The sequence below is a fragment of the Carassius gibelio genome, chromosome A13 (genome assembly GCF_023724105.1).
Source record: "Carassius gibelio isolate Cgi1373 ecotype wild population from Czech Republic chromosome A13, carGib1.2-hapl.c, whole genome shotgun sequence".
NCBI classification, from domain to species: Eukaryota; Metazoa; Chordata; class Actinopteri; order Cypriniformes; family Cyprinidae; genus Carassius; species Carassius gibelio.
In genome coordinates this window covers 8376408-8399022 of record NC_068383.1, presented here as the reverse complement: position 1 = coordinate 8399022, position 22615 = coordinate 8376408, and the positions used below count along the sequence as shown (strand labels likewise).

Below are 22615 nucleotides of genomic sequence, written 5' to 3'. Positions count from 1 at the left end.
GCAATCTAGATCATTGAAAATCGCACTGCAGCAGGGATCTGATACATTAAGATGTTCTTTACTTTTATTTCTGGACTTTACGATCATTGACCAATCTTTCGTCTGGGACAGCTGAAAATCTTGCAGTGTGTCTCGGGTGGTTAAGCCTGTTTAACACATACTCCATCTGCAGTGCGGTCCATGTGCATTTCGTATGCGGTGCAGAAGCAGCATGGACTCAACACTTCACACAGTCGGCTACTGATCTGCGGCTGTTTAGGCCTCAACACAACATTTATCCATTATTTTGATTCCAAATCATGTAATAAATAAATAAATAAAAAGCTTTTTCAGCACTGTGATACTCTTTTATCACAGTACAGTAGGCCCAACAATCTTTCATAGACATTAGTTTATAAACTCAATAAATATAAACAACGTATTATTATGAACTGCAAATGTTAAGTGAAACGGCATCAGATGACCATTAAAGAACTTAGTTTTTCTACCACCACAAGTGCATCTTATGTTGGCTTGTTTGTCTAAAAGTGCACTTTTCCTTGTTTTGAAAATAGCCAAAAAGCTCTGCGAAACACAGTAGACTTTAATTATATCAATTTATTGTGAAATTACTAGATTTCCGTGTCAACCCATATTAATTTTTACCGCCGAACCATGCCCTGTCACTTTAAATCAGAGTGATCAGCACAGCAAAAAAAGATCCGGTGGGTAAAGAATAGCTATAGACCAGCCGCTCCTGAAACTCTGTGTTGGACATAGACAGTAAAAGAAATGGACACAGTGACCCCATTGGAACTCATTTGAGACAAGTGAAGCCCGTTTTTAGCTATTTTTAGCACTTTCTAAATGATAAATGATAATAAATGGGAAGTCGTGGCCTAATGGTTAGAGGGTAGGACTCCCAATCAAAGGGTTGTGAGTTCTAGTCCCGGGCCGGACGGAATTGTGGGTGGGGGGAGTGCATGAACAGCTCTCTCTCCCCACCTTCGAACCCCCAACTGCAGCATAAATGGCTGCCCACTGCTCCGGGTGTGTGCTCACAGTGTGTGTGTGTGTTCACTGCTCTGTGTGTGTGCATTTCGGATGGGTTAAATGCAGAGCACAAATTCTGAGTATGGGTCACCATACTTGGCTGAATGTCACTTCACTTCACTTTTTTCACTCAATAGTCAATGAACCATGTTCAGTTATTCATGTGATGGAATAAGATATGGGTTAAGTGATTTTTTTCCTATTCTTCTTCCTTTGATGAAAAATGTTTCTTAAAACAACTTTTAATAATAACATAAAAAACATGATTTCACTATTCTATTTATTATTAATGTATATTTTTTTCTTTAAACAAGAAGTGAAATACTTAATTGTTAGTCTCAGCAGAATGTAAAAGCAAATTTATGATTAGGCTGTTTTTCAGGTTTACTAAACACACTGTTCATCACAAAGTCACACAATGTTTACACGTTTTGGGCAAATCAGCCTACTTATAGTTTTCACTGCGTATTAAGCTGCAATGGGAGAAAGTATTAAAAAAATTGCACCCAGTTACACAAATATACTAACAACTGCAATAACATAACTGTACAAATGCTCTTTAAAAAAAAAAAGACTAAGCTGTAGTTAAGTGTCCTTTTGTGATTGAGCCATTATCATACAGGGATGTCAAAACCTTTACAAACTATCTGGCAACATGTACAATTCATAAACTGTAGAATCTTTTCTGCAAACTGTATGCTAAATCAGTTAATGAAAACAAACCAAAAAGTATAGGTGTACACCGTAGCAACTGAGAAGATGATTTCTTTCCTTCTGTCAGAACAAAACTCCATTTATTTGTAATGACTCTTCAGAAGATGAAGGGTATGAGAGATCTTCTTGATTTGGGGAAATCTTTGAACTTCTTATTATAGAACCTGCAACACATTAGAGAAACCATATGTATTTTTCAGAGCATCACTGCATTGTACTCTCAAAACCAGGTTTAATGATATACCAGACGAAAATGTATGCAAGTAATTATTTTAAAATGTATAAGTAATATTAAATTTACAAGGTAAAGTTTACCTGTGATGGTGATAGGCTCTTGGGCCTATGAAGCAAATTGTAAAAAAAGCAAATGCAAACGTAGGTAAAGACCAAGTAGCAACAGCGTAGCCCAGCCACTCTACAATCTCTCCAAAGAAATTAGCTCCAGACACATATTCAAACAAACCACCTACAGTTAAAACAAACACATAAATCAGCTTAGCATTTATTCAGTGCAGCTAATTGCAGTTTGCTTATGGAGACTGAGATAAAGACAATAAATGATGAGTGTTGCTAACATTAAAAAGACCGCAAAATATTTGTACCTCTTGGGATTTTATAGGAAATTTCTCCAGGCTTTCTCAGGCTGCGGAGAATGTGGTCACTGTGAATATTGATTCCCATTCCTATGAAAAACATGCTCAGACCTAGAAAAATAAAGATGCATATATATATATATATATATATATATACTATCCAGCAAATCCTCTAAAGACATATGCTCTAACAATAAGCTCAAATACTTTTAAAAATAAAGATTACTGTTCTCTACAAGGTTCTTTAAGGAACCACAAATTGTTCTTCTATGACATTGCTGCTAAAACCCACTTTTGGAACCTTTATTTAAGTGCAGTTAGTTTGCATTAACATCATATATATTTTTTATTAAATAACATTCTAAAATATAATAAAAAGGTTGAGCAAAATTCTGAATTTAATAATTATCTCCTTTTCAATTCATGTTGGAATTTGAAATGAACTGGTCAGCATATATTAATAATTACATTACTTTTCAGTACTTAAGCAGCATATGTATTCCCAATATAATACAGTTTATCCCATTTGATTCAATATATTTCTCTTTGATGGTAACAATTAACAATTAATACAGCCGTACAAACAGATCAAAATTTTTCGTCCAGCAACTCAAAAGGTCTATCGCAGTTTTCAGATTACTTTATAAAAATTAGCAGTTGTAATCCACACTAAAATTATGAATATGTTTGTTCATGTCCTATATGAGTTTCTTTGACTGTACCTTCCATTTATTTATACTTTCTTAAAAACGAATTCAAATGACAATTTTGCATCCTGTTTGCCACCTCATTTCAAATGCTCAGTTCAATTTTGAAAAGAACACAACTTTGTATTATAGCAATTCTTTCAGTAAACAAGTTTTACCGGCTACTAGACAGGTATCAGAAAACCACGTGTTGTGATATGTAGCACAGTGCAGCAGATAGTGTGCCTGCAGGAAGCCATTAATAGAGCAAAACACAATCCCTGACAGCATGATGTTAAGCGGATAGGGCCGCCCTTTGGTCAGCAGGGAGTAGATGCAGCACCTGCAAACCAGAATGTTGATACACATCAAATACCATATTTTGGTCATCTGCCCACATATTACACTTCCACTGTCATTATGTCTTTGTAATTCAACACCCGTTCCCAAACCTGTCATGTTTTGTCCAGATCATGCTTCCATTAAATTATGCAAACATTTCTCACTTTATTCATCTGCTTCTGGTCCACTTATGTGTAATTACTCAAATAAAACATGAATAAATGGCTGCTGTTACATTTGTGCTAGTTACACAGCTGGATTGTCTAAAGAAGCAGGAATCTCGAACATTCCACCCAGTGCATTCCCTTTTGTCTTCAGATTAAGGGTATTTTTTTTTCCTCATTTGTTCTGGGTGAGCTAGATTACACACCAGGCTTGTAAAATGGAGTAACTGAACTTGGGTCCATAGCATACTAAATAAACAAGTAAATTGTAGCAAAAAAGCTGTGACGGCATGCGGATGTTATTATAAAATTGCTACGATCCATTTACTCTGGCCTGTCTGCATTTTATACTACCATACTAGTAATTTAACATCTTGATTTAACAAGATGTTAGTAGCAGTTACTAACATTTTGAAATCTTCTTCAGCCCCACCAATGATCTCCCACATTTTCACATCGATCACATGACTTACCTTTGGAAGTAGTGCAGGCAGAAGGTCCAGAGCATCAGGTGTCTCCCGGTGCCATTGTTTCCATCCGTGGTCAGCATCAAAAGCATGGGAACCAGCAGAGCAGGAAGCTCCTGGAGGAACCAGGCAAGCCTCGCAGGCACCATCATGGAGCTGCCCGAGGTGTCCACGTAACGGCCGTAGGCAGCATGAGACTTCATGAGACATATAAAGTGCATCACCCCACCCAGGATCATCACCAAGCTCAGGCCCCACACGAGGAGCTCCTGGCACTGCATGGAGGTTGGCGTTCAGTCCGGTTTCCAGACCAGGTTTGAGTCTAATGCTGTATCTCCCCTCTTAACCCCTCACCAGAATTCTGCAAACACAGTGCCTCAGAGCAGCTCCTCCCCAAAAGCAGAGGGAGAGCCGAATTCTGACCATGCTGCAGCATGCACCCTGCTGAAATGTGAGAATGCCTTTTTCAAAGAGATTTCCCTTTTAACATAATTAGAGAGAGATTTTTTCCACTAATGCACTGGTGGGGAGCATCAGCATTCATGTGACAAACACAAGCTTGTCTGTTTTTTTGTGCATCTCTGTGAGTTGCTGGTTGTTTTTGCCACCAGAATGAAGAGGCATGTTGATGTTTACCTGCCACACGATTCTGATTCTGTTTTGAACTGAACTGAGAAATTTGCTTCACAGTATGTTAAAAGAGCAATAATACAGTCTGTCTTTCTTTCATTAAACTAATTATCTTGAGTATCATCGTATTTCCAGAAGGCAAATGGACGTTTTTTGGGTTGTTTTGGCATATATATATATTCAGGCAACATTTGGGTTTCCTTATATTTCCACACTGGTAGAACCATTTGGGGAACCTTTAGGCTCCTTCTGAAGTAACTTCACATTTAAATACTTATAATTATATTATAATTTAATATTAATATTGAGATAACAGTACTTAAATATTATTATTAAATAAGATTACTTTTTTTTTTATTTAATAATTAAAAACATACCTTTTATGTGTACTTATGTACTCCATGTTGTGAGTTTCTCAGAGAAAGAACCTTTTTGAAAGAGGTTCAACAGGAGGTTTCTTCAGTGTAATGATTATGAACCCCCAAAATCTTTTATTTTTACAGTGAAAAGTTGGGTTTATTTTCCTAAACACTTTGACATAAGCATTAGACAAGTTCAGACAATTTACACGCTGCGGAAAAAGTATTACCAGATCATACATCCCTGTGGTTACTGATGAATTCAGCTGACCTTTAGAAAAGCATGTGTCTACCTCTATTGCTTGCCACGGGTTGTTTCCCTGTAATTAACGGAGCACCCACTGATAATTCTGATGAATGCAATGCATATAGAACTATATCAAACAGCAGGAAATATTTACCCTTGCACCATTTATCCATATTACCAATAGCCTTTCAGTGTTCATGTCCCTGGTAAAAAGCAGTCACTCAATAAAAGTCACTTAAAACCACAGGGTGCTCAGGAAATCCAAGTCTTTAAATTATGTTTCCAAGGAAACGCTTAAAAAGATACAATTTTACAGCCTGACTGCTGATAAATTGATGTATAAAAACAACCCTCTAGCATTATTTTAAAGGTGTCATATGATGCAATTACATTTTTTCCTTTCTCTTTGGAGTGTTACAAGCTCTTGGTGCATAAAGAAGATCTGTAAAGTTGCAAAGACTAAAGTCTCAAATTCAAAGAGATATTCTTTATAAAAGTCAACCATTCCTACCTAAAACGGCTCGTTTTAACACCGCCCCCCACGTCTACGTCACAATGTCGGAAGATTTGCATAATGTCGCCCAAATGTTCATGCAAAGAAAGAAGCCCGTAACTTTTATTATCGCTGTTGCCCACACCACCATGTTGTGGAGACACTGTTTCGCTGTGAAAGCAAAACTAATTTGTTTGGCCTTCCTAAAGAGGACACGACTACAAATCAGTGGTTAAGTTGTATTTATCGGCCAATCACAACGTACTGGATAGCTGGCCAATCAGCATACACCTCGCTTTTTAGAACGATGGGCTTTGTAAAATAAAAACCAATGCATTTCAAAAAGGCAGAGCATAGAGGAGCAACATGTAATGTACATTATGTGGTAAAATAATGTTTTTTTAACCTTACACTGCATAAAAAAATTGAATTACACCAAATGCACAAAATAATTTTCTTTTTACCCCTTTAATAAAAATAAAAAAAATCTGTGAACATTAAGCTACTTAATTTAACTTAATACTATTTAATTCTAAATGCATATTTTCCTGCTCTGCAGAAATTGAAACTTAAGTTGCCAATAAAAATTAGATCAGTATTGGATTTTCAAAACAGATCAACCCAATTAGCGAGTTTTCCATTTCGTCTGAGAACATGTTGTAAGATGGAGACCAACACTGAAGTCATTTCTGGAGAAGAAACTTGTGGTCACCACAGCTGACACCTGTGTGTCCAACTGACCAGATGTTCACGTCACTCCAATGTGTTCAGTGCAAACTCAAATGGCTCATGAGATTTGAAATGTCAATGCTGCTAACAGATTGATGAAGTGACATTTGCTGAGCTGGGCTAATTAATGAGAATGCACTGTGTCTTGTCCCCATGTTTATGTTCTAATACAGAATAAATTCTAATGACAACAAGGGTCAAAGAAAAGGAAAAATAATTAGAATTCAAACTTTAAACTAATAGAAAAGGTGAAAAAACAACACATCAGAATAGCCGTAGAGCTTTTACTTATAACACCCAAAAGAAATGAGTGGCAGATAAATCCACTTTTAATTTCCTTAGCCCCTGCTTCTAAAAATAAGGAGCCTGGGATTGTTTTATGACCTTTGATATCTAAACCAGTCAACATCTATCTAAAGAAATAAACCAAAAATAAACAGGAAGTTCTCATCCCACAGGAATTTTGCTGCATAGCACACAAAATTAAAAGGTAAACTGGTCTGCCATGCAGATGCACTGTCTTGCATCCTCTTCCCATTTAGAGTAAATGCACGATAATGTGATGATTCCATGAGGCTGGCAAAGTAGTGCGTGACGGGTCTGTTTTCAGTACAAAAGTATGTCTTCAAAAGCAATTCAGGAAAAGCATTTCATGTGTCTGCTTTTATTAATTTAAGCCCTTATATTGCCATTCAAAAGTTGGGAGTTGTTAAGAATTTTTTCTTTTGATATTTTTTGAAAGAAGTCTCTAACTCTCACCAAGGCTGCATTTTACAAGTCAGTACAAGTAAAAACAATAATATTGAGAAATAATATTACAATTTCAAATAACTGTTTTCTATTTTAATATATATGTATGTATTTTATTCCTATGATGGTAAAGCTACATTTTTTTGCATCATTACTCCAGTCTTCAGTGTCATATGATCCCTCAGAAATCATTCTAATATACTGATTTGCTCCTCAATAAACAATTCATATTATTATCAGTGTTGACAACAGTTGTGCTGCTTAATTTTTCTGTACAAACTGTGACAAATTTATGACCGGATTCTTTCAAAAGTATTTTTTTATCTTTATAAATGTCTTTACAGTTGCTTTTGATCAAATGAATGGCAGAAAGACTGCATCTTAAGCACAAGACTTGTGTTTTAATAAATGGCATCTTGAATTAATCTTGGCCAACTCTGACTCCACTAGCTCAGTCACAAACTCCTCGTAATCATGTCATAAACACAGAAAGCAATCGCAAATGATAAGACAAGTCAAAGACACACCACAGCATAGTTCATTTTGTCATTACACTTTATTGTTTCTTTGTAACATACTGTATCAGTCTTATCTGGCGAGAATTCAGTAATGCTTCAATGTAACCTGAGATTCAAAAATGACTCCACTGAGGAGCGCTTCAATTAACTGCGACATAGGTTTGACAATGTGAGAACTGTTAATCTTTATGCAATAATAGTTTGAATAATAATAAACAGTACTAACATAAATTTTTTTTTAAACAATTGTAACAGTACAAGAACAGGTGTTGTGCTAGGTGAAAATGATGAATCTCTTCCCCTACTTTGAAAACAGTAAGAACTGATTCAACCGAGACAATCAAGATTTTTTAGTTGGTTAATGAAGGGTGGAAAGCACAGGACCCGAAAAAAATAAATAAACATGTTTAATACTGACCCAAGGCACATCTGCATGGTATGACATGCTTTGTCTGTTTTATGTTTGAGGATCGGATGTAGAGGAGCCTCGCCGTTTTCCTTCCAACGGTCAACCAGGAAATATCTCATTGCATTGTGCTCTTTGGGAGGCCTGGAGTAGATGGGATAATGAGGAAAGCCAGACAAAATGCCATTCAGAAAATCCACCTCTGGCGGTTCCTTGATACAGATGTGTATAACTAACTACTTCTCAGATGTTAAACATGGCTGCTAACTTGCATTTGAAAATAAAACGCCCAATATAAATCCCATCCATCCCACCAACCCTCACCCTACGATTAAAATATTTGAGGGTTGATGAGACAGAATGGCCAGTCTGAAGGCAGTCTGAAAAGGGTCCACCTGTACTGCACTACCTGTAGCCTTCAAACACTACTACATGCTTCCACACAGTTTGAGATATGTCAAACACATAGTAAAACTAGAAAACTAAATCACAAAGAGAAAATAAACAACAGAATATAAGAAGAAAAAATACTTTAATTTGACTTCAATAAAAGAGTAGATGAAAGAAAAACATTTTTGGTATATCCAGAACAGTGAGGGTTAGTGGGTATTGTGTAGCCCTTTAAAAACTACAACAGGACCAACGCAATAGCTATTACTACAATTCTCAAGGTGGACACTGCGTGTTTCATTCCGTCAACTTCCTCTTTTCATTATTTATTAATAAGTGAGACATTATGTAGATTACATATGCAGACTTGTAAAACGAGGCCAATGTCTATGGTTTTATTTACTTTATTTAAACTTTAAATGTGTCTTTCTTTTAAATTACAAAAGGGCTCTTTGGACACCTAACATCCCTTTGGAGGGTCAAAAGTGGATTTTGCCTCATTAAGACCCCCCAACCGACAATACAAAAAAAAAAAAAAAAAAAACAACCACCAAAAATCTGACCTTGCAACACCCAAAAAACTGCAGCTGTACTTCAAGCTATAGCATCATCCAAGTTGCCTCACGTGGAAAACAGGGTAGGGGGAAAGCTGTAAGAAGAGGAGGTTAGTACCTAACATTACATCTGAATTAGGGGTATGTATTAGGAATCCCAGCTGCGACAAACTTTGTATGTCCTTCCTATAGAAGAGGTGGGGGAGGATGGGGATACGTGGTCAGGAACGGGACGGGTTGGAGGGGCTGGGGTCTTCTAGGAGGCTCTGCGGCTCCTGGGAAAGTTCACCTCAATGAACGATGAGAGCTCCAGCAGCGTAACTCACAGAGCTGTCCGACCAGTTTCGGCACTGGCTCGACTGCGCATAGTTTAGGAAAGAGAAGTTCATGTCTATGCCGTTCTTTTTCAATTCCGCCACGGCCTGATGGAGTGAGGAGAATCAATGGAGAGTCAACACTAAAGAGATACTTTTAGACTCACAATCTTAAAAAGCTTCATAATAAAAGAGCGGGTAGTTAGCAAAACATTAGTTGGGGGGGGGGGGGGGTACATTAATAAAAGCTCTGTGACAGTTAAGTGCTAGACTAATTACCATGCTAACTGACTGTCCATTATCTGCATTATTTGGCTTTTGCGTTTGAGTCAACAGCAGTTTGCCAAATAAAATGTCCTGTCTGGGGAAAATGTATATAGACTTTCACATATCGCCCAGACCTATATCTAACAATATGATCATGCACATTTAATCATTAAATCTGGTTCCGTGATTAGCTCCAAATCGCCATCACCTGCTTTCAAATGAAGGGGCACTTAATAGACAGAGCCGTAGATCACTGACAAACTACGCAATATCGCATTCATTATTGAAGGCGATACATCTGGGATAATGAACGCAATATTGCGTAGCTTTGTCTATTAAATGCTGCTCCATTTAAAAGCAGGTGATGGCGATTTAGTGCTAATCACGGAACCAGATTTACTGATTAGGTGCGCATGATCATATCGTTGGATATCGGCTAGCCCTACTTTCATATGAATCACTTATTAGGTACTTACATTTAGAAGAACGCCGATGGGATGACGACCACAAATAGTATTATGATATTTCTTCAAATAATTGCTAAAGGAGATGGGGTCCAACTGTTCTATAATACCCATTCCCTAAAAATAAAAAAAAGGAAATTAACATGCATGCATTTTACTGACATCAACAAAACCAACATTACTGGCATTAATAATGTTGTAATTTTTATTTTAGTTTTATTTATGACTCTCTAATATTGGATTTGACATTTGGTGTAGTTCAAACACGGTCCTTCTCCAGTAAATTACCATACAGGGCCAAAATAACTTTTTTGTTATTTGTTTGGGTTTGGGTTTCTAAGAACATCTGCTATTTGACAGACTGTCATGGTTGGAAAGTATTAAAGTCACTCTTTGAATCACAGACTTCCATGTCACATTATCCATAACAATGACTTCTTTGATTTCTTACAAAGAAAAATTCCTCACCCTTTTTTTTTTATAGAACCACCAATAGATTAGCACATTGTGTACCCCAAACCAGAATGGGCCACTTGCAAGTAAAGACTATAGAATACCCAAGACGTGTCACTTGTATAGTTCTAAATGGGGAAAAATGGAACGCTCATTATGGCTGCTCAATCGCAGGAAGCCCCGCCTTCTGAATATAAGAATCAATCGCTAATCAGTAAAGTCAGCACATCACTGTAGCTGCCGGTTGCTAGAGAAACTGGCTGATCTAAACTGAAAAATAATCTTTTTATAACGCTATTTGAGCAAAGTTAACAACATTTATAAAACTGTTGTTCAAATATTAAATTTAATTGTAAACTTAGTGAATAGTTTTGGAGAATTTTATGTTTTCCCATTCAAAGAGATCAGAGTTGCACTTGCATGCCCAACAGGAGTTTAAAGACGGCCACTGAATAACATGACTTGTCTTAAAAAGACTTTATTGCAAGTGAGCCTCATATTTCAGACATTAAGTGAGTTTCCAGGAGCAAAGGGGAATAGAAACAGGTTTACCATTTTGTCAAGGTGCTCGATAGATCTATAGATCTCTCCTTGACTTTCATCGTAGTAGGTGTAACGGAATCGTTGACCTGCAGAATATATGAAAAAGTTATCAAGAGGAGGCACCAAAAAGACCTTCATTAGGGATAATTGTATGGGTACCAACTTCCTACCTATTTAAAACATCCCAAACCACTCACTTATTAGGTTTAACTCTGGGATGCTGCTTATGTAGGTAGTAGGCAGCTTGTGTTTCTGGCAAGTCTATCATATTGATGGAGAGTGTGAGGGTGGAGAGAATGTCTGTAATGCGACATGATGTGGATGAGAAATGAAAGCATGTGTATCTTCTTTACCAGATTCCTGCTGCTTTTGTTATCATTAATTTGAGCAACATTTGATTTAGGGTTAATAAGAATTTTGCCTTCCCAAATGTTTTTACATAATTCCAAAAAAGTATAGCATAATTCAATTTTATTTGTATAGTGCTTTTTACAAAGCAAGTCAAGTCATCTTTATTTGTACAGCGTGTTATACAATACTGGTTGTGTAAAAGCAGCTTTAGTGTTAAACAGGAAAATAAAAAAGTTTGTCAATAATGCAAGAAGACAATAACAGTAATTTTTACCGGCTAAACAAAATACACATTGTCTCAAAGCAGCAGAAAATGCATGTGTCTACATTACAATTTAGAGTGAATAAGCAATATATATAAATATGTATAAGCAATACCAAACCAATGTGTGTGTGAGTGTATCTACATATGTATAGTAGGGCTGCACAATTAATCGAAAGTAAATCGCGATTAGGCAGAAGCTCTGATCATCACGCGGATCTTTCAATGAAGCACAGTTCTGTGATAAGTAGTAAATTTCCATCCGAAGGCCAGAGAGCACTCTTGCTGAAAATCCAAATATGCCCCGAAGAAGAAATCCAGTAAATGCCTATTGCTGCAGCTAAATGAACAGAAGATTTAACTGCTTTTATTGATTCAAATTTACTAATAAACACATGACTATGACAATACATGGTTTATCTGAGTACTTATTAAAATTTATCACAATAAAGTATATCTATAATGAAATGCTAATCGAAATAGCCTTTATCACTGCTTAGAATACAATGAACTATTGTGTGCCTTAATTGTCCAGTTTAAGAAGCCACATCATCTTACAAAAGGATTTCAAACACTAGACCGATGTTATGAAGTGAATTTGGATGTTATTAAATGTGGTATTTTCATGTGCTCTGAGACAGAGAACAATTTACTACACAGAGCTGTAGTTAAATGAGTAGATGCAAACAGCAGTCATGCAAACAGCTGTAATGTTTGCGAACGATTTCATCAATTTCATAATCCTACAATTATATCTTATTCGCGTATGAACATGATTTTGCATAGCCTGTCAGAGAGCTACAGCTTAGTAGTAAATGCTGCTTCCCCTGATTCACAGAACCAGATTTACTGACTAATTGTGCATGACAATCGCGATTAATCGCGTTTGATTAATCTTTCAGCTCTATACGATGCATAAATATGCATGTACTGTAATGTGTATATGACAAAACTAATACTGAATAAAAAGTTGTCATCAATACTAGAACTACTGAAAGTTAAGACTTATCTTGTCAGCAATACAGATCATCAAAAAACAGCAAATTCTTCATCTGACATTCGTCTGACTATATATAATTGATATGAACTATTTTCCGTTTTTTTGACGGTTAATTAAAAGTAATTAATTAAAAGTGTGTGAGTGGACACAAACCCCAGTGGCAGAAGTCAGAAGAGATGATGAAAAGATTAGAAGGGTCAGCCAGGTATTTGCTAAGCAGCTTGCCATATTCCTGCTCTTTAGATTCACTCAGAGCTCCCACCAGCACAGGGACGATGCTGAACTCATCTTTATGGCTGTTTTTGAAAAACAAATCACAGAACAGAATCATTTGTCATGTCCCAGATGGAGATTTGACATTTGCATCTTTATAAATATTCTTTTGACAATACATTTTGCATTACTTGCAATCCATGGCAATGTCAAATCAATAGCTCTGTAAAGAATTTAGTTTCCCAAATTGCTGAGATGCGAGAATAAAAAAAAAAAGAAAAAGTTTAAAAACTTGCTCTGCTTGGGGAAAAAAAAAAAATCCCAAATGTATAGATATATATAGATATAGATATAGACATAGATATAGATATAGATATATATATATATATATATATATATATATATATATATAAAAACACAACAGAACATCCATCACAGAAAAGTAATTAGAGGCACTCCACTAGGTAAACAGATCCTGACAACATAATTATTGGACCTGGCAGAGATGAATGAGCATGAGAGTGTGATATAACACTATGGGTCCAATAATGCTACTCGTGGCCTCTGCGTAGAGATGAGGTGAAACCTTGATAAATCCTTCTTCCTTCTCTTTACATTTACATAGTCTGGGAAGATTCTTTCCTACACAAATACATTTATGTCTTCTAGAGAGATACATAAGATAATCAGAGGGACGCACAATGGGCCATATCATATAATATCATATCATAATATATGTTATGCCATACACAACACTGACACAAGGTTAAAAAGCAAAAGGTGTGACTTTGCATGCAACACCTATGATGATGTTATATATGTACAACTGTCAAGTACCACTAATAAACACACTGGGTTCCTTCAGAGAAAAGGTCTGTAAGATTTTATGATTTTAAAAGAAGTCTCTTATGCTTACCAAAGTTATATTCACTTAAAAACAATAAACAAATAAATAAAAATACGCAAATACTGTCCAATATATTACAATTAAGAATAACTGTGTTATATTTACGTACATTTTAAAATGTAATTTATTCCTGTGATGACAAAGCGTCACATGAGTCTTTAGTGTCACATGATCCATTAGAAATAAAGCTAATATGCTGATTTAGTGCTCATATGTCAGAATTCTCAGTATTGAAAACAGTATTTACATTGTGTTGGATTTTTCAGGATTCTTTGAGGAATATGAAGTTTTAAAAAATTCATTTATTTGAAATATATACTTACCGAATGTAACAAAGTACAATTCTTTACTGTCACATCTAACAATTTAAGTATTAAATTCTAGGTGTTAAAAAACAAAAAACAAAAGAATATTAAAAGATCCTTTTTAAAAAACTTTTGAATGGTAGTGTTAGTGTTTTTCAAATGGTTTAAGTATTGAGTATTCCCAAAATCTGAGGTATTCGGTGGATAATTCATGTTGTCCTAAACCTGTATGACTTACTATCTTTAGTAGAACACAAAAATGTTTCAGATTTTTTGAAGATCTTGTGCACATCATGGAAGTCAGTAGGGTCCAAAACAACACTCAACCACCTTTGACTTTCATTGTGTGGAGACAAAAACAAAAAGAAAACACTGAGATAATTTGCCAAGTATTTTCTTTTGTGTTCCACAACATCATGATGAGCAAATGATCACAGAATTTCTATTTTTGGGTGGAACTGTTCCCTTCACAGTCCATATGAAGACATTCAATATCTGGCGGTTACCTCTCCATGGCTTTAGCGGTATAAGGCAGATGCATTTCAATGCTGTGTTCGTCTTCATCTGTCTGCAGACTCATCCTCTCAAACATGCCTGTTTTCCACAGATCAGCATAAACTGCCAGAGAAAGAGATGGGGCAGGGAGAATTAAAGCCCAATGTGTTTTGCACTGAGTTACAAAGATAATTACACAAAGCCTCATTAATATGAACATCATCAAGTAGAAGGTTATCTCTCTTATTTCTCTTGCACATTTGTCGTGTTTATAGCCACAACACTATCGCATAATAACAAATTAATCATTTACAAATTGAAAATGTTGCAATCTCTTCTGCAAAGCTCCGCTTGAGAGCAAATGAGCCAGATATAAAAAAAAAAACCCATTGTGGGTGACACCTTTCTGTGCATTGTTATTCAATCAGCACATGAAATGAGATACCTTACCCTTCTGGTCGATCCTCAGGTCGTACAGTGGCGTTCTGTAGACCTCGGCGGGGGAGAGGGCACAGCGAGACAGTGGCACATGGTGAGAGGGGCCGAGTATGAACACCCTCCGACTGATGAATAAGAGAGCGCTGCAGTTACCTCTCCCCATGGCAAACTCAACATTACGGCTACTTCTAGAGAATTTAAAGAAGCTCTGATGACAGGAAGGACACTTACGTGATGGAGGGGTCCACCTGCTTGTAGGCGTGGGCGGCACACGCGCCGCAGTAAGTGTAGCCAGCGTGCCTGCAAAAGACAGTGGACAGTTTTTAGAATCACAACCGAAACAGAAGCAAAAAAAGATGTTTGTCTGCTTTCACTTCACATACGGTGCTATAATGGCTCTAGCTGGACCAGCTGTAGATTGTGCTTGAGATAGCCAGCTCTCCAGTTGTGCGTTAAGCTGGGATCCTAATTGTAAAGACAGGAAAATGTGATTAGCAGATATGAGAGATACAGACATAATTTTAAAACTTTGACACTTCAGCTGGGAAAATTATTTCAGTGTCTCCCCGATGTATTTTGTAGAGTATCATTTTCACCAAGTAGAAATATTTTTGAAGCATGACAAGTTTATAATCTATTTATAATATATTACTGAAGACATAATTGTGATTTTTATGCATTGTTGTCCTGACAAATAGTGTGTAAAACTAATGTTCAGGTAGATTCGAAACAAAATTCTCACTTTGCTGTTATATAAAAATATCACTATGAAAATTTGCTTGTTTGTCAATAAGCACAATTTCAACCCTAATTTTCATTGTTTTACTGAAACCACACAAAAAAGTCAAGCATTCAATGGATTTCTCCATTTCTGATTATAAATCAGTCAAACAAACAATGACTCAGTAGGTGAAATGGCTGTCCTGAATGTTGATTTCAGCGATATTTCAGCCTCAGACAGTGCCATTGTCTCAGTCCTAATAACTCTTATCAGAGTCTGACAGAACAAGATAACATTTTTGAGAACCAGTGAACAGATGAAGTTTAGCTGATTCTGTAAAAGGAATAAAAAGAATACAACCACTTTTGGTCAAATTTTAGCAGTTATTAATCAAATCTCCACACTGTAATGAATCATACCATTACAACACTAATGGTATTCCAAAGAGCAGCCCCGTCTGAATATTCATGCATGTGCAAATGCATTCATTTTAGTGTCTGACTGACATGGCTTTGTATGGTTGATGAATACATTAGTATATAGAAAGTTAAGTGGTTGATTGTGGCAATACAGCTGATTTTATATAATGCAATGTAAGAGATTATGTATATCATTTATTCTAGCACATATAAAGAACAAATCTAAAATGTATATACAAAAATGGGTTTTAAAAATCAATTATATGTGTTATGTGTGTGTGTGTGTGTATAAACACACACACACACACACACATACATATATATAATACAGGTATAAACCAAAATTTAATGTATAAATATAGAATTGCCATTATTCATTTACTTTGTCTGTTCAATTTGTCCAACTCAACTGAACAGTCCTGTTAACTAGCCAGAGTTATCATTGCCAGATGAATAATAACTAGTCATGATCTGAAAACTGTAACTGAAGACCTAAAAGTCATGTGTCATATATGTTATTGTAGTTACTCAGTGTGGGGAAAAGCGTCAACAAAACACCAAAAGCCACCACACAAGAGCTCTAATGATGGTGATAGCATGCAGAATGCAGACTAGATTCTGTAGGGTGTGTGTGTGTGTGTGTGTGTGTGTGTGTGTGTGTATATGTGTAGCACTAGGCTTTTTCCATGCAGCCTTTGTTACTGCATGAGAGAGAAAAAAATACCACCGGCCCTCTAAAGACTTTCATGTGCTGACTGTGCTCCCTGTATTTACTGGAATGGAACAGGGCATACATGCTGATCAATATAACAATAAACACAGTATTACTTGACATCAATTCTAATGAAAAAACAGATTTTATTCTCCATAAAACACAGCTGTCATGTACAGCTGTCATATGAACTTCATTAAGTAGCTTTAGCCGTTAGCAGGGTAAATCCAGCCTTCTGAACTGCGACATAAGTTTATCTATCTGGATTTACTGATCCGGAAAATTAAGGCTGGGTAAAGTTGGCGTGGATGGTTTATTAATCTGTGGTATTAGTTTGTGTGGTTGGCGTGTATGAGAGATTAATACACACCGGCTACAGGCTAATCAGCTAACTGCTGATCTGTTTTTTGTTCTCAGCTGCTGTTACACACAGAGAAGCTACACATATACAACAGAAACACAAACGTAAACAACAACAGGCAAATCTGAGAGAAACACACAGTCTGGTCAACTTCAATAATGGCCCCTGAATTAAACATTAATTTGGTTCTAGTTTGCCCAATGAAAGGCAGACATACATATTCAAACAATTTTTTACATTTATAGTAACTTAATTCATGAAATAATCATCTACTACATCAGACAAATTTTTGACCGAGGGCAACTTTTTTTCTAGATAACGTCTAGAAACGTATATATTTTTCTAGATTAATTGCGGAGCAGAATTAAATCGCTTTAAAGTGATTTGGCTAAATAAAGAAGTGTTTTAGTTAGCATTTTAAAAGACCGCCAGTTCAGACAAAGGTACAAATATAAAGAAGCTCGTCCTGTTGACTTTAAACCATTTTAGGCAGTTATTTAACAATTCCCAGCTGATCGCAAAGGCTCTGTCTAAAAACAAAGTGAGCTGCCTACCTAGGCAGCACTTTTGAGCCTACTGAACGTCTAAAAAATGCTGTCTAGACAGACAGCTCACTAGGTTTTGAGATACTGCCAGACAACACACACACACACACACACACACACACACACACACACACACACACACACACACCGAACCTCAGGCCCGGGCCGCTCTCGGGTCTCTGGCTCTAACGTTACCTGAGGCCGTGTACCAGCTGCCGGCGTGGCTCGCTTCTCTGCACACCATCCGGTTCGACATCTTGGTGCCCGCGCCGCCTATCTTGGTCCAATAAAACCTTGTCGGTGGGGGAAGAATGAACTAAAAACACTAGGAAAATATGCTAGCTCAAAAAGTATATGCCTGTGCTTGAAGCTGCGTGTCCAGGGAAGGAGTACTTTATATAATCTTGATATAAATGTGAGACATGTAAGTAACGAAACGCAAAAATATAAAGAGGTTGAGGGTTGAGGCTGTAAAGAACAAAGATCCGACCAGTTCATCCGCTCGCTACCAAGTTTGTCTCTGTTATCCGGATGGTTTAGTTTGGCCCATCTCGACTTCCGTCCTGTCAGAAAACTGGGCGGGGAGAATTGATTGACTAGCTAAAACGGAAGACTGATTGGTCGATTCGGATCAGGGGCGTTTCCAAAAAGATGCATATGTAGATAACGCATTTATGATTGCTTTTGGTGTTGAATAATTTTTTTTTTTAGGTTTTTTTATTTATTTTTTAATTGCACACTTTGGAAAAATTTCACATCTCTTTTATATAATTGACAGTTATTGTGAACAGATTAAAAAAGCATTGACACCATGCAAAAAATTATAATTTTGAAATCTATCCAATTTTATAAGGATTTATGTTATGACCTTGAATTAAAACATATATACAATAACTTAACTAGACAAAAGGACAAAATCTGGATATTCTTTCCAAGAGCATCCTATGACGTGTGTGTGTGTGTGTGTGTGTGCGTGTGTTTCTGGAACTCAATTTCATTGTATATTCTGATTGACTGCAGTTCACCACCAGAGGGCATCGTTACATAGAAAATGAATTACCTTCCCTTTTTTAACTACTACTGGTACAGTCAGTTTGTACAGAATAAGTTTGTTTGAATAATAAATCAGGAAACAGATCTGCTGCGCTACGAATAATATGGATGTGTCCAGGTAAAATAAATGAGTCGGCGTTGTCTGCTATTTGTCTTTATATCAGACTTTAACAACATTCATTGTTTTTATAGAAATTAAATTATATTTGCAGTAAGCCCGAGAAACACAACTTTCACAGTTCTACTGTATCGTGTCAGCATGTACACTTTTCGCTGTAAAAAATAAAATCGTCCGAACAAGCAAAACAACAGTACACGACTTTAGAGACTTCAGAGACTGTTTTTATGTTAGCAATTGTCCCTTCTGATGTGCCGTCCCGTCCCGTTTCCAAAGCAACAAAGAACGCAATAACTTCTGGGTCACAGACCAAACACTAGAGTTTCGTTTACTAATACTACATATAGTATAATTATATATAGGCTGCATTTTTATAATACTTGAACAGCAATACATTTCAGGTGATGAATGGAATACTTTTGCAGCTGATGTCATTAGCACGTTCCACAAAACACGGCCTTAAACTAAAAAACCGTAGGGCTAACGTTAGTATTCAACAGATGGTCAGTTAAAAAGCAGGTGGGTACCGTAACCCTTCAGACGACCTAGCGGATTCGTCTTAACTCGACAGTTTGATGTCATTTTCACCTGCTAATCATTTAAGCATGGTTTTCTCTTTAGATTTTCTCATTGTGTGTTGTTACAGGGGATTATTGGTGACTCCATGGCTGCTGTGCAGTATTTTATTGAGAGGTTCTCTGTGCCTTGCAACAAGCCAATGTCCCACCTGCAGCTGGCCTGCTGTTCATCTCACTGCGCAGTCCCATGGCAGGACAACAGTATCAGGATTTACGAAAACAACAATCTGGAGGTCTTTGTTCACCTACATCTGTTTTCAACAAACAAATATATATAATTACTGTCAGTTGATTAAAAAAAACTAATTAATCACAAAATTAGCTGTAATCAATTGCATCTAAATTATATATTTTCACATTTAATTTCCAAATTAATATTAATATTAATTTTTACTATGAATTATGAATGAAGGCAAGTAACACCAATACCATATCAATGTATCTATTATTTATTTTATTTTATTTATTTATTTTGGGGTGGGGGGGGGGTAAGATGAGTTAATATAGCCATTTAGCTTTACAGTATTTGTGCCAGTATTTTATTGTATTTTATTTTTATTTTTTATTTTTTCAAGTAAAGATTGTGACAATATTTTTTTATTAGATTTTAGATTGTGTGTGTGTGTGTGTGTGTGTGTGTGTGTGTGTGTGTGTGTGTGTGTGTGTGTGTGTGTGTGTGAGTGTGAGTGTATCTAGTTGTGGGGAGAGGAAAAATATAAATCAGAGATGATTGTGCCATCATTTCTAACATTAAATATAACCAAATTGTTACGGAACAAAAGATCAAAATGTAATTTTAATGTGTCTTGTAGCCTCCCTTGGAACTCACTGGTCACCATGGCGATGTGTCTGCCATGGTAATTGGGACGGTGAGAGATCGTCTCGTCCTCTGCAGTGCTTCTGAAGATTATGTTATCGTCTGGGACATTGATCGCTGCTACAGACGGATCAGAGAAGGTAATAATGCATGCAAAGACCTTGATTCAAAAACAGACTGAAAAAATCTGCTTGTCAGCAGAGCATATAAAACTGTCACACTTAAGAATGCTCTACTCCAGAATAGAATGTAGCCACTATTCTCTGTCAGACACTTTTTTTTATCTCCTCTCCCAAACATGACATCTGTGTTCCAGGTGTAAGTGCCTCAGGTACAGTTGTTGGCACATTGCTTGGCAAGGTGGAGCATCTGTCACTGTGTTCACTGAGTGCAAGATTGGCCGCATGCTCAGGCTCCAGAGTGTTTCTGTTGAATGCAGAGGTATGAAACAACATGCACACAATTGTTATTCAGTGGATCGAAAACAAAAGCAGTTATGCTGAAAGAGTAAAAAGGAAACAAATGCCTTTTTGACCCGTCTCCAGATGAAACGCGAACAAAGTCTGCATGGAGAACATTCCGTTACCAAGACTGTGATTGACCAACCCATAAAATTGAGAGATAGCATTGAAATACTCATAGGAAACCAGCAGTAAATTAGTGTATGAAAAAAAATCACAATAAGCCCCTCGTTGGCTTCTGTCTTGTATATCAGAAATAAACGGTCAGATCACATTCAAACAGTATTTGTCTGCTTAAGCCACACTTAAACCTAAGAACATCTTTGCATTATGTAATAAAACATGTTTCAGTTAAATGATAAAACAATTAAGATATTTCTAAATAAAGAACCTAAACTTGGGGCTACTGGATATGTGTTTCCTATAGAGAGAGGATGTGCTTGGAGTTTTGAAAGCTCATCTTGGTCCTGTGACTGCCTCAGAGTTCTGTCCATGGGACGTTAATCTTCTCATCTCAATCTCAGAAGACAGAACATTTAAGGTACAGATATGATACAAACCCAAATCAGGACAGCCTGACTGTACCTCTCCTGAATATGGACATGTATTTGTTGTATTACTGTTCAAACATTTGGGGTCAGTATGATATAAATGTAAGATATATATTTTATATATACAGTAGATATATATGCATATGACTTTTTTTTCTTTTTTGTATTAGATTTGGGATGTGAAGAAGGGAGATATACTCTTTGAATCTGCTGTCCTGTCAGGTCGGTTTATAATTATTAACACCAATATTCAACAACAGAAATTGAGGTTGTGAAGATGCTGAAGTTTTCTTTTTTTTTTCACAGCGTATCCACTGCTTAGTCTGTTCTTCGTGGAGCAAAGCAGTCAGTTCATCACAGGGTCTGGTGATGGACAGGTGAGTAACACACACACACTTTCAGCCTCTCTTGTGTAATCTATATATCACTTTATATATGTTTGAATCTCTTTGTTTTTCAAGCTTTGGTGTTACACTCTCCCTGTGGACCACAAATGCCGCTTGGTGACAAAACTGGACCTTTCGAAGCTCGAACAGAAGTATGAGAGAAACCACAGAAAATCCAGCTCACCTCAAAATAGTCCAGATGGTTAGAAAAAAAACCCACAAGACACAATCCATTCCAGACTGCGTATAACTACTGTTTTTCATGTGCCTACCTCACTGCGGAAAAAGATACATCTGCTTCAAGTAAAAAAGGTCTCACTGAATCTCATCTGTGTGCTTTTATAGGAATGATTGGTAATGAAGTGAGAGGAACAGTGGAGACAACAAAGCCTGTTCTGAAAATCTGGGCCCAGAAACTGCTCTCCAGTCATGCTAGCCTCCAGCAGAGGTACTGACTTTCGTCTGTTTTTGTTATTCACCTTTATCTGCTTGAGCACTTGTTGAATTTTTGGGGTAACAATTGATGTAAGGCAAACTTGAGAAGGTTATGTTGTGCATACCAAAGTATCAGTGCTGTTCGTTTGCAAATGCAGCATGTAATTGATCAAATCTTATTAGGTGGCCAAAATGTATTCACAAACACACAGTATGTATTAGAACAGGATAACTATAGATGTCATGACATTGTGAAGTTGTGGCTGTGATATACAGCATGGTACACCTGTCTACACAGACATAGGAAATCATTTTTCAATGGATATTCCTATGGTCATTGGAGGAAACTTCCAATTAGGAAGTCATTATTCT

General features: G+C 36.6%; 3 protein-coding genes across 5 annotated transcripts in view; 1 reads left to right on the top strand and 2 right to left on the bottom strand.

The window, feature by feature from the left end:
* Positions 1–1295: 1295 nt before the first annotated feature.
* Positions 1296–4557, bottom strand: LOC128026786 (3-oxo-5-alpha-steroid 4-dehydrogenase 2-like). The gene is made up of 5 exons (XM_052614054.1): positions 4005–4557; positions 3205–3368; positions 2349–2450; positions 2062–2212; positions 1296–1910 (listed from the first exon to the last, which is right to left on the bottom strand). Exons 1-5 carry the CDS (start codon positions 4277–4279, stop codon positions 1844–1846), a joined length of 759 nt encoding a protein of 252 aa, XP_052470014.1. The 5' UTR covers positions 4280–4557; the 3' UTR covers positions 1296–1843.
* A 3186-nt stretch (positions 4558–7743) lies between these two features.
* LOC128026051 (protein MEMO1) lies at positions 7744–18409 on the bottom strand. The gene is made up of 9 exons (XM_052612767.1): positions 18040–18409; positions 15470–15551; positions 15318–15386; positions 15099–15211; positions 14660–14771; positions 12882–13024; positions 11125–11201; positions 10132–10236; positions 7744–9496 (listed from the first exon to the last, which is right to left on the bottom strand). The coding sequence occupies exons 1-9, from the start codon at positions 18098–18100 to the stop codon at positions 9365–9367; spliced, it is 894 nt and encodes a 297-aa protein (XP_052468727.1). The 5' UTR covers positions 18101–18409; the 3' UTR covers positions 7744–9364.
* Positions 18410–19043: 634 nt separating this feature from the next.
* LOC128026634 (WD repeat-containing protein 27) overlaps positions 19044–22615 on the top strand; it is a 38876-nt gene continuing 35304 nt past the window's right edge. For all 3 annotated transcript variants that reach the window (XR_008186469.1, XM_052613882.1, XM_052613881.1), the window contains exons 1-9: positions 19044–19534; positions 19662–19826; positions 20406–20550; positions 20727–20851; positions 21299–21412; positions 21593–21644; positions 21729–21799; positions 21884–22010; positions 22154–22256. Coding sequence is in view for 2 of the 3 variants with exons in the window: in XM_052613882.1 (XP_052469842.1) it covers positions 19680–19826; positions 20406–20550; positions 20727–20851; positions 21299–21412; positions 21593–21644; positions 21729–21799; positions 21884–22010; positions 22154–22256 (884 nt within the window). In the remaining variant the exon portion in view is untranslated. The remainder of the gene's footprint in view (positions 19535–19661; positions 19827–20405; positions 20551–20726; positions 20852–21298; positions 21413–21592; positions 21645–21728; positions 21800–21883; positions 22011–22153; positions 22257–22615) is intronic.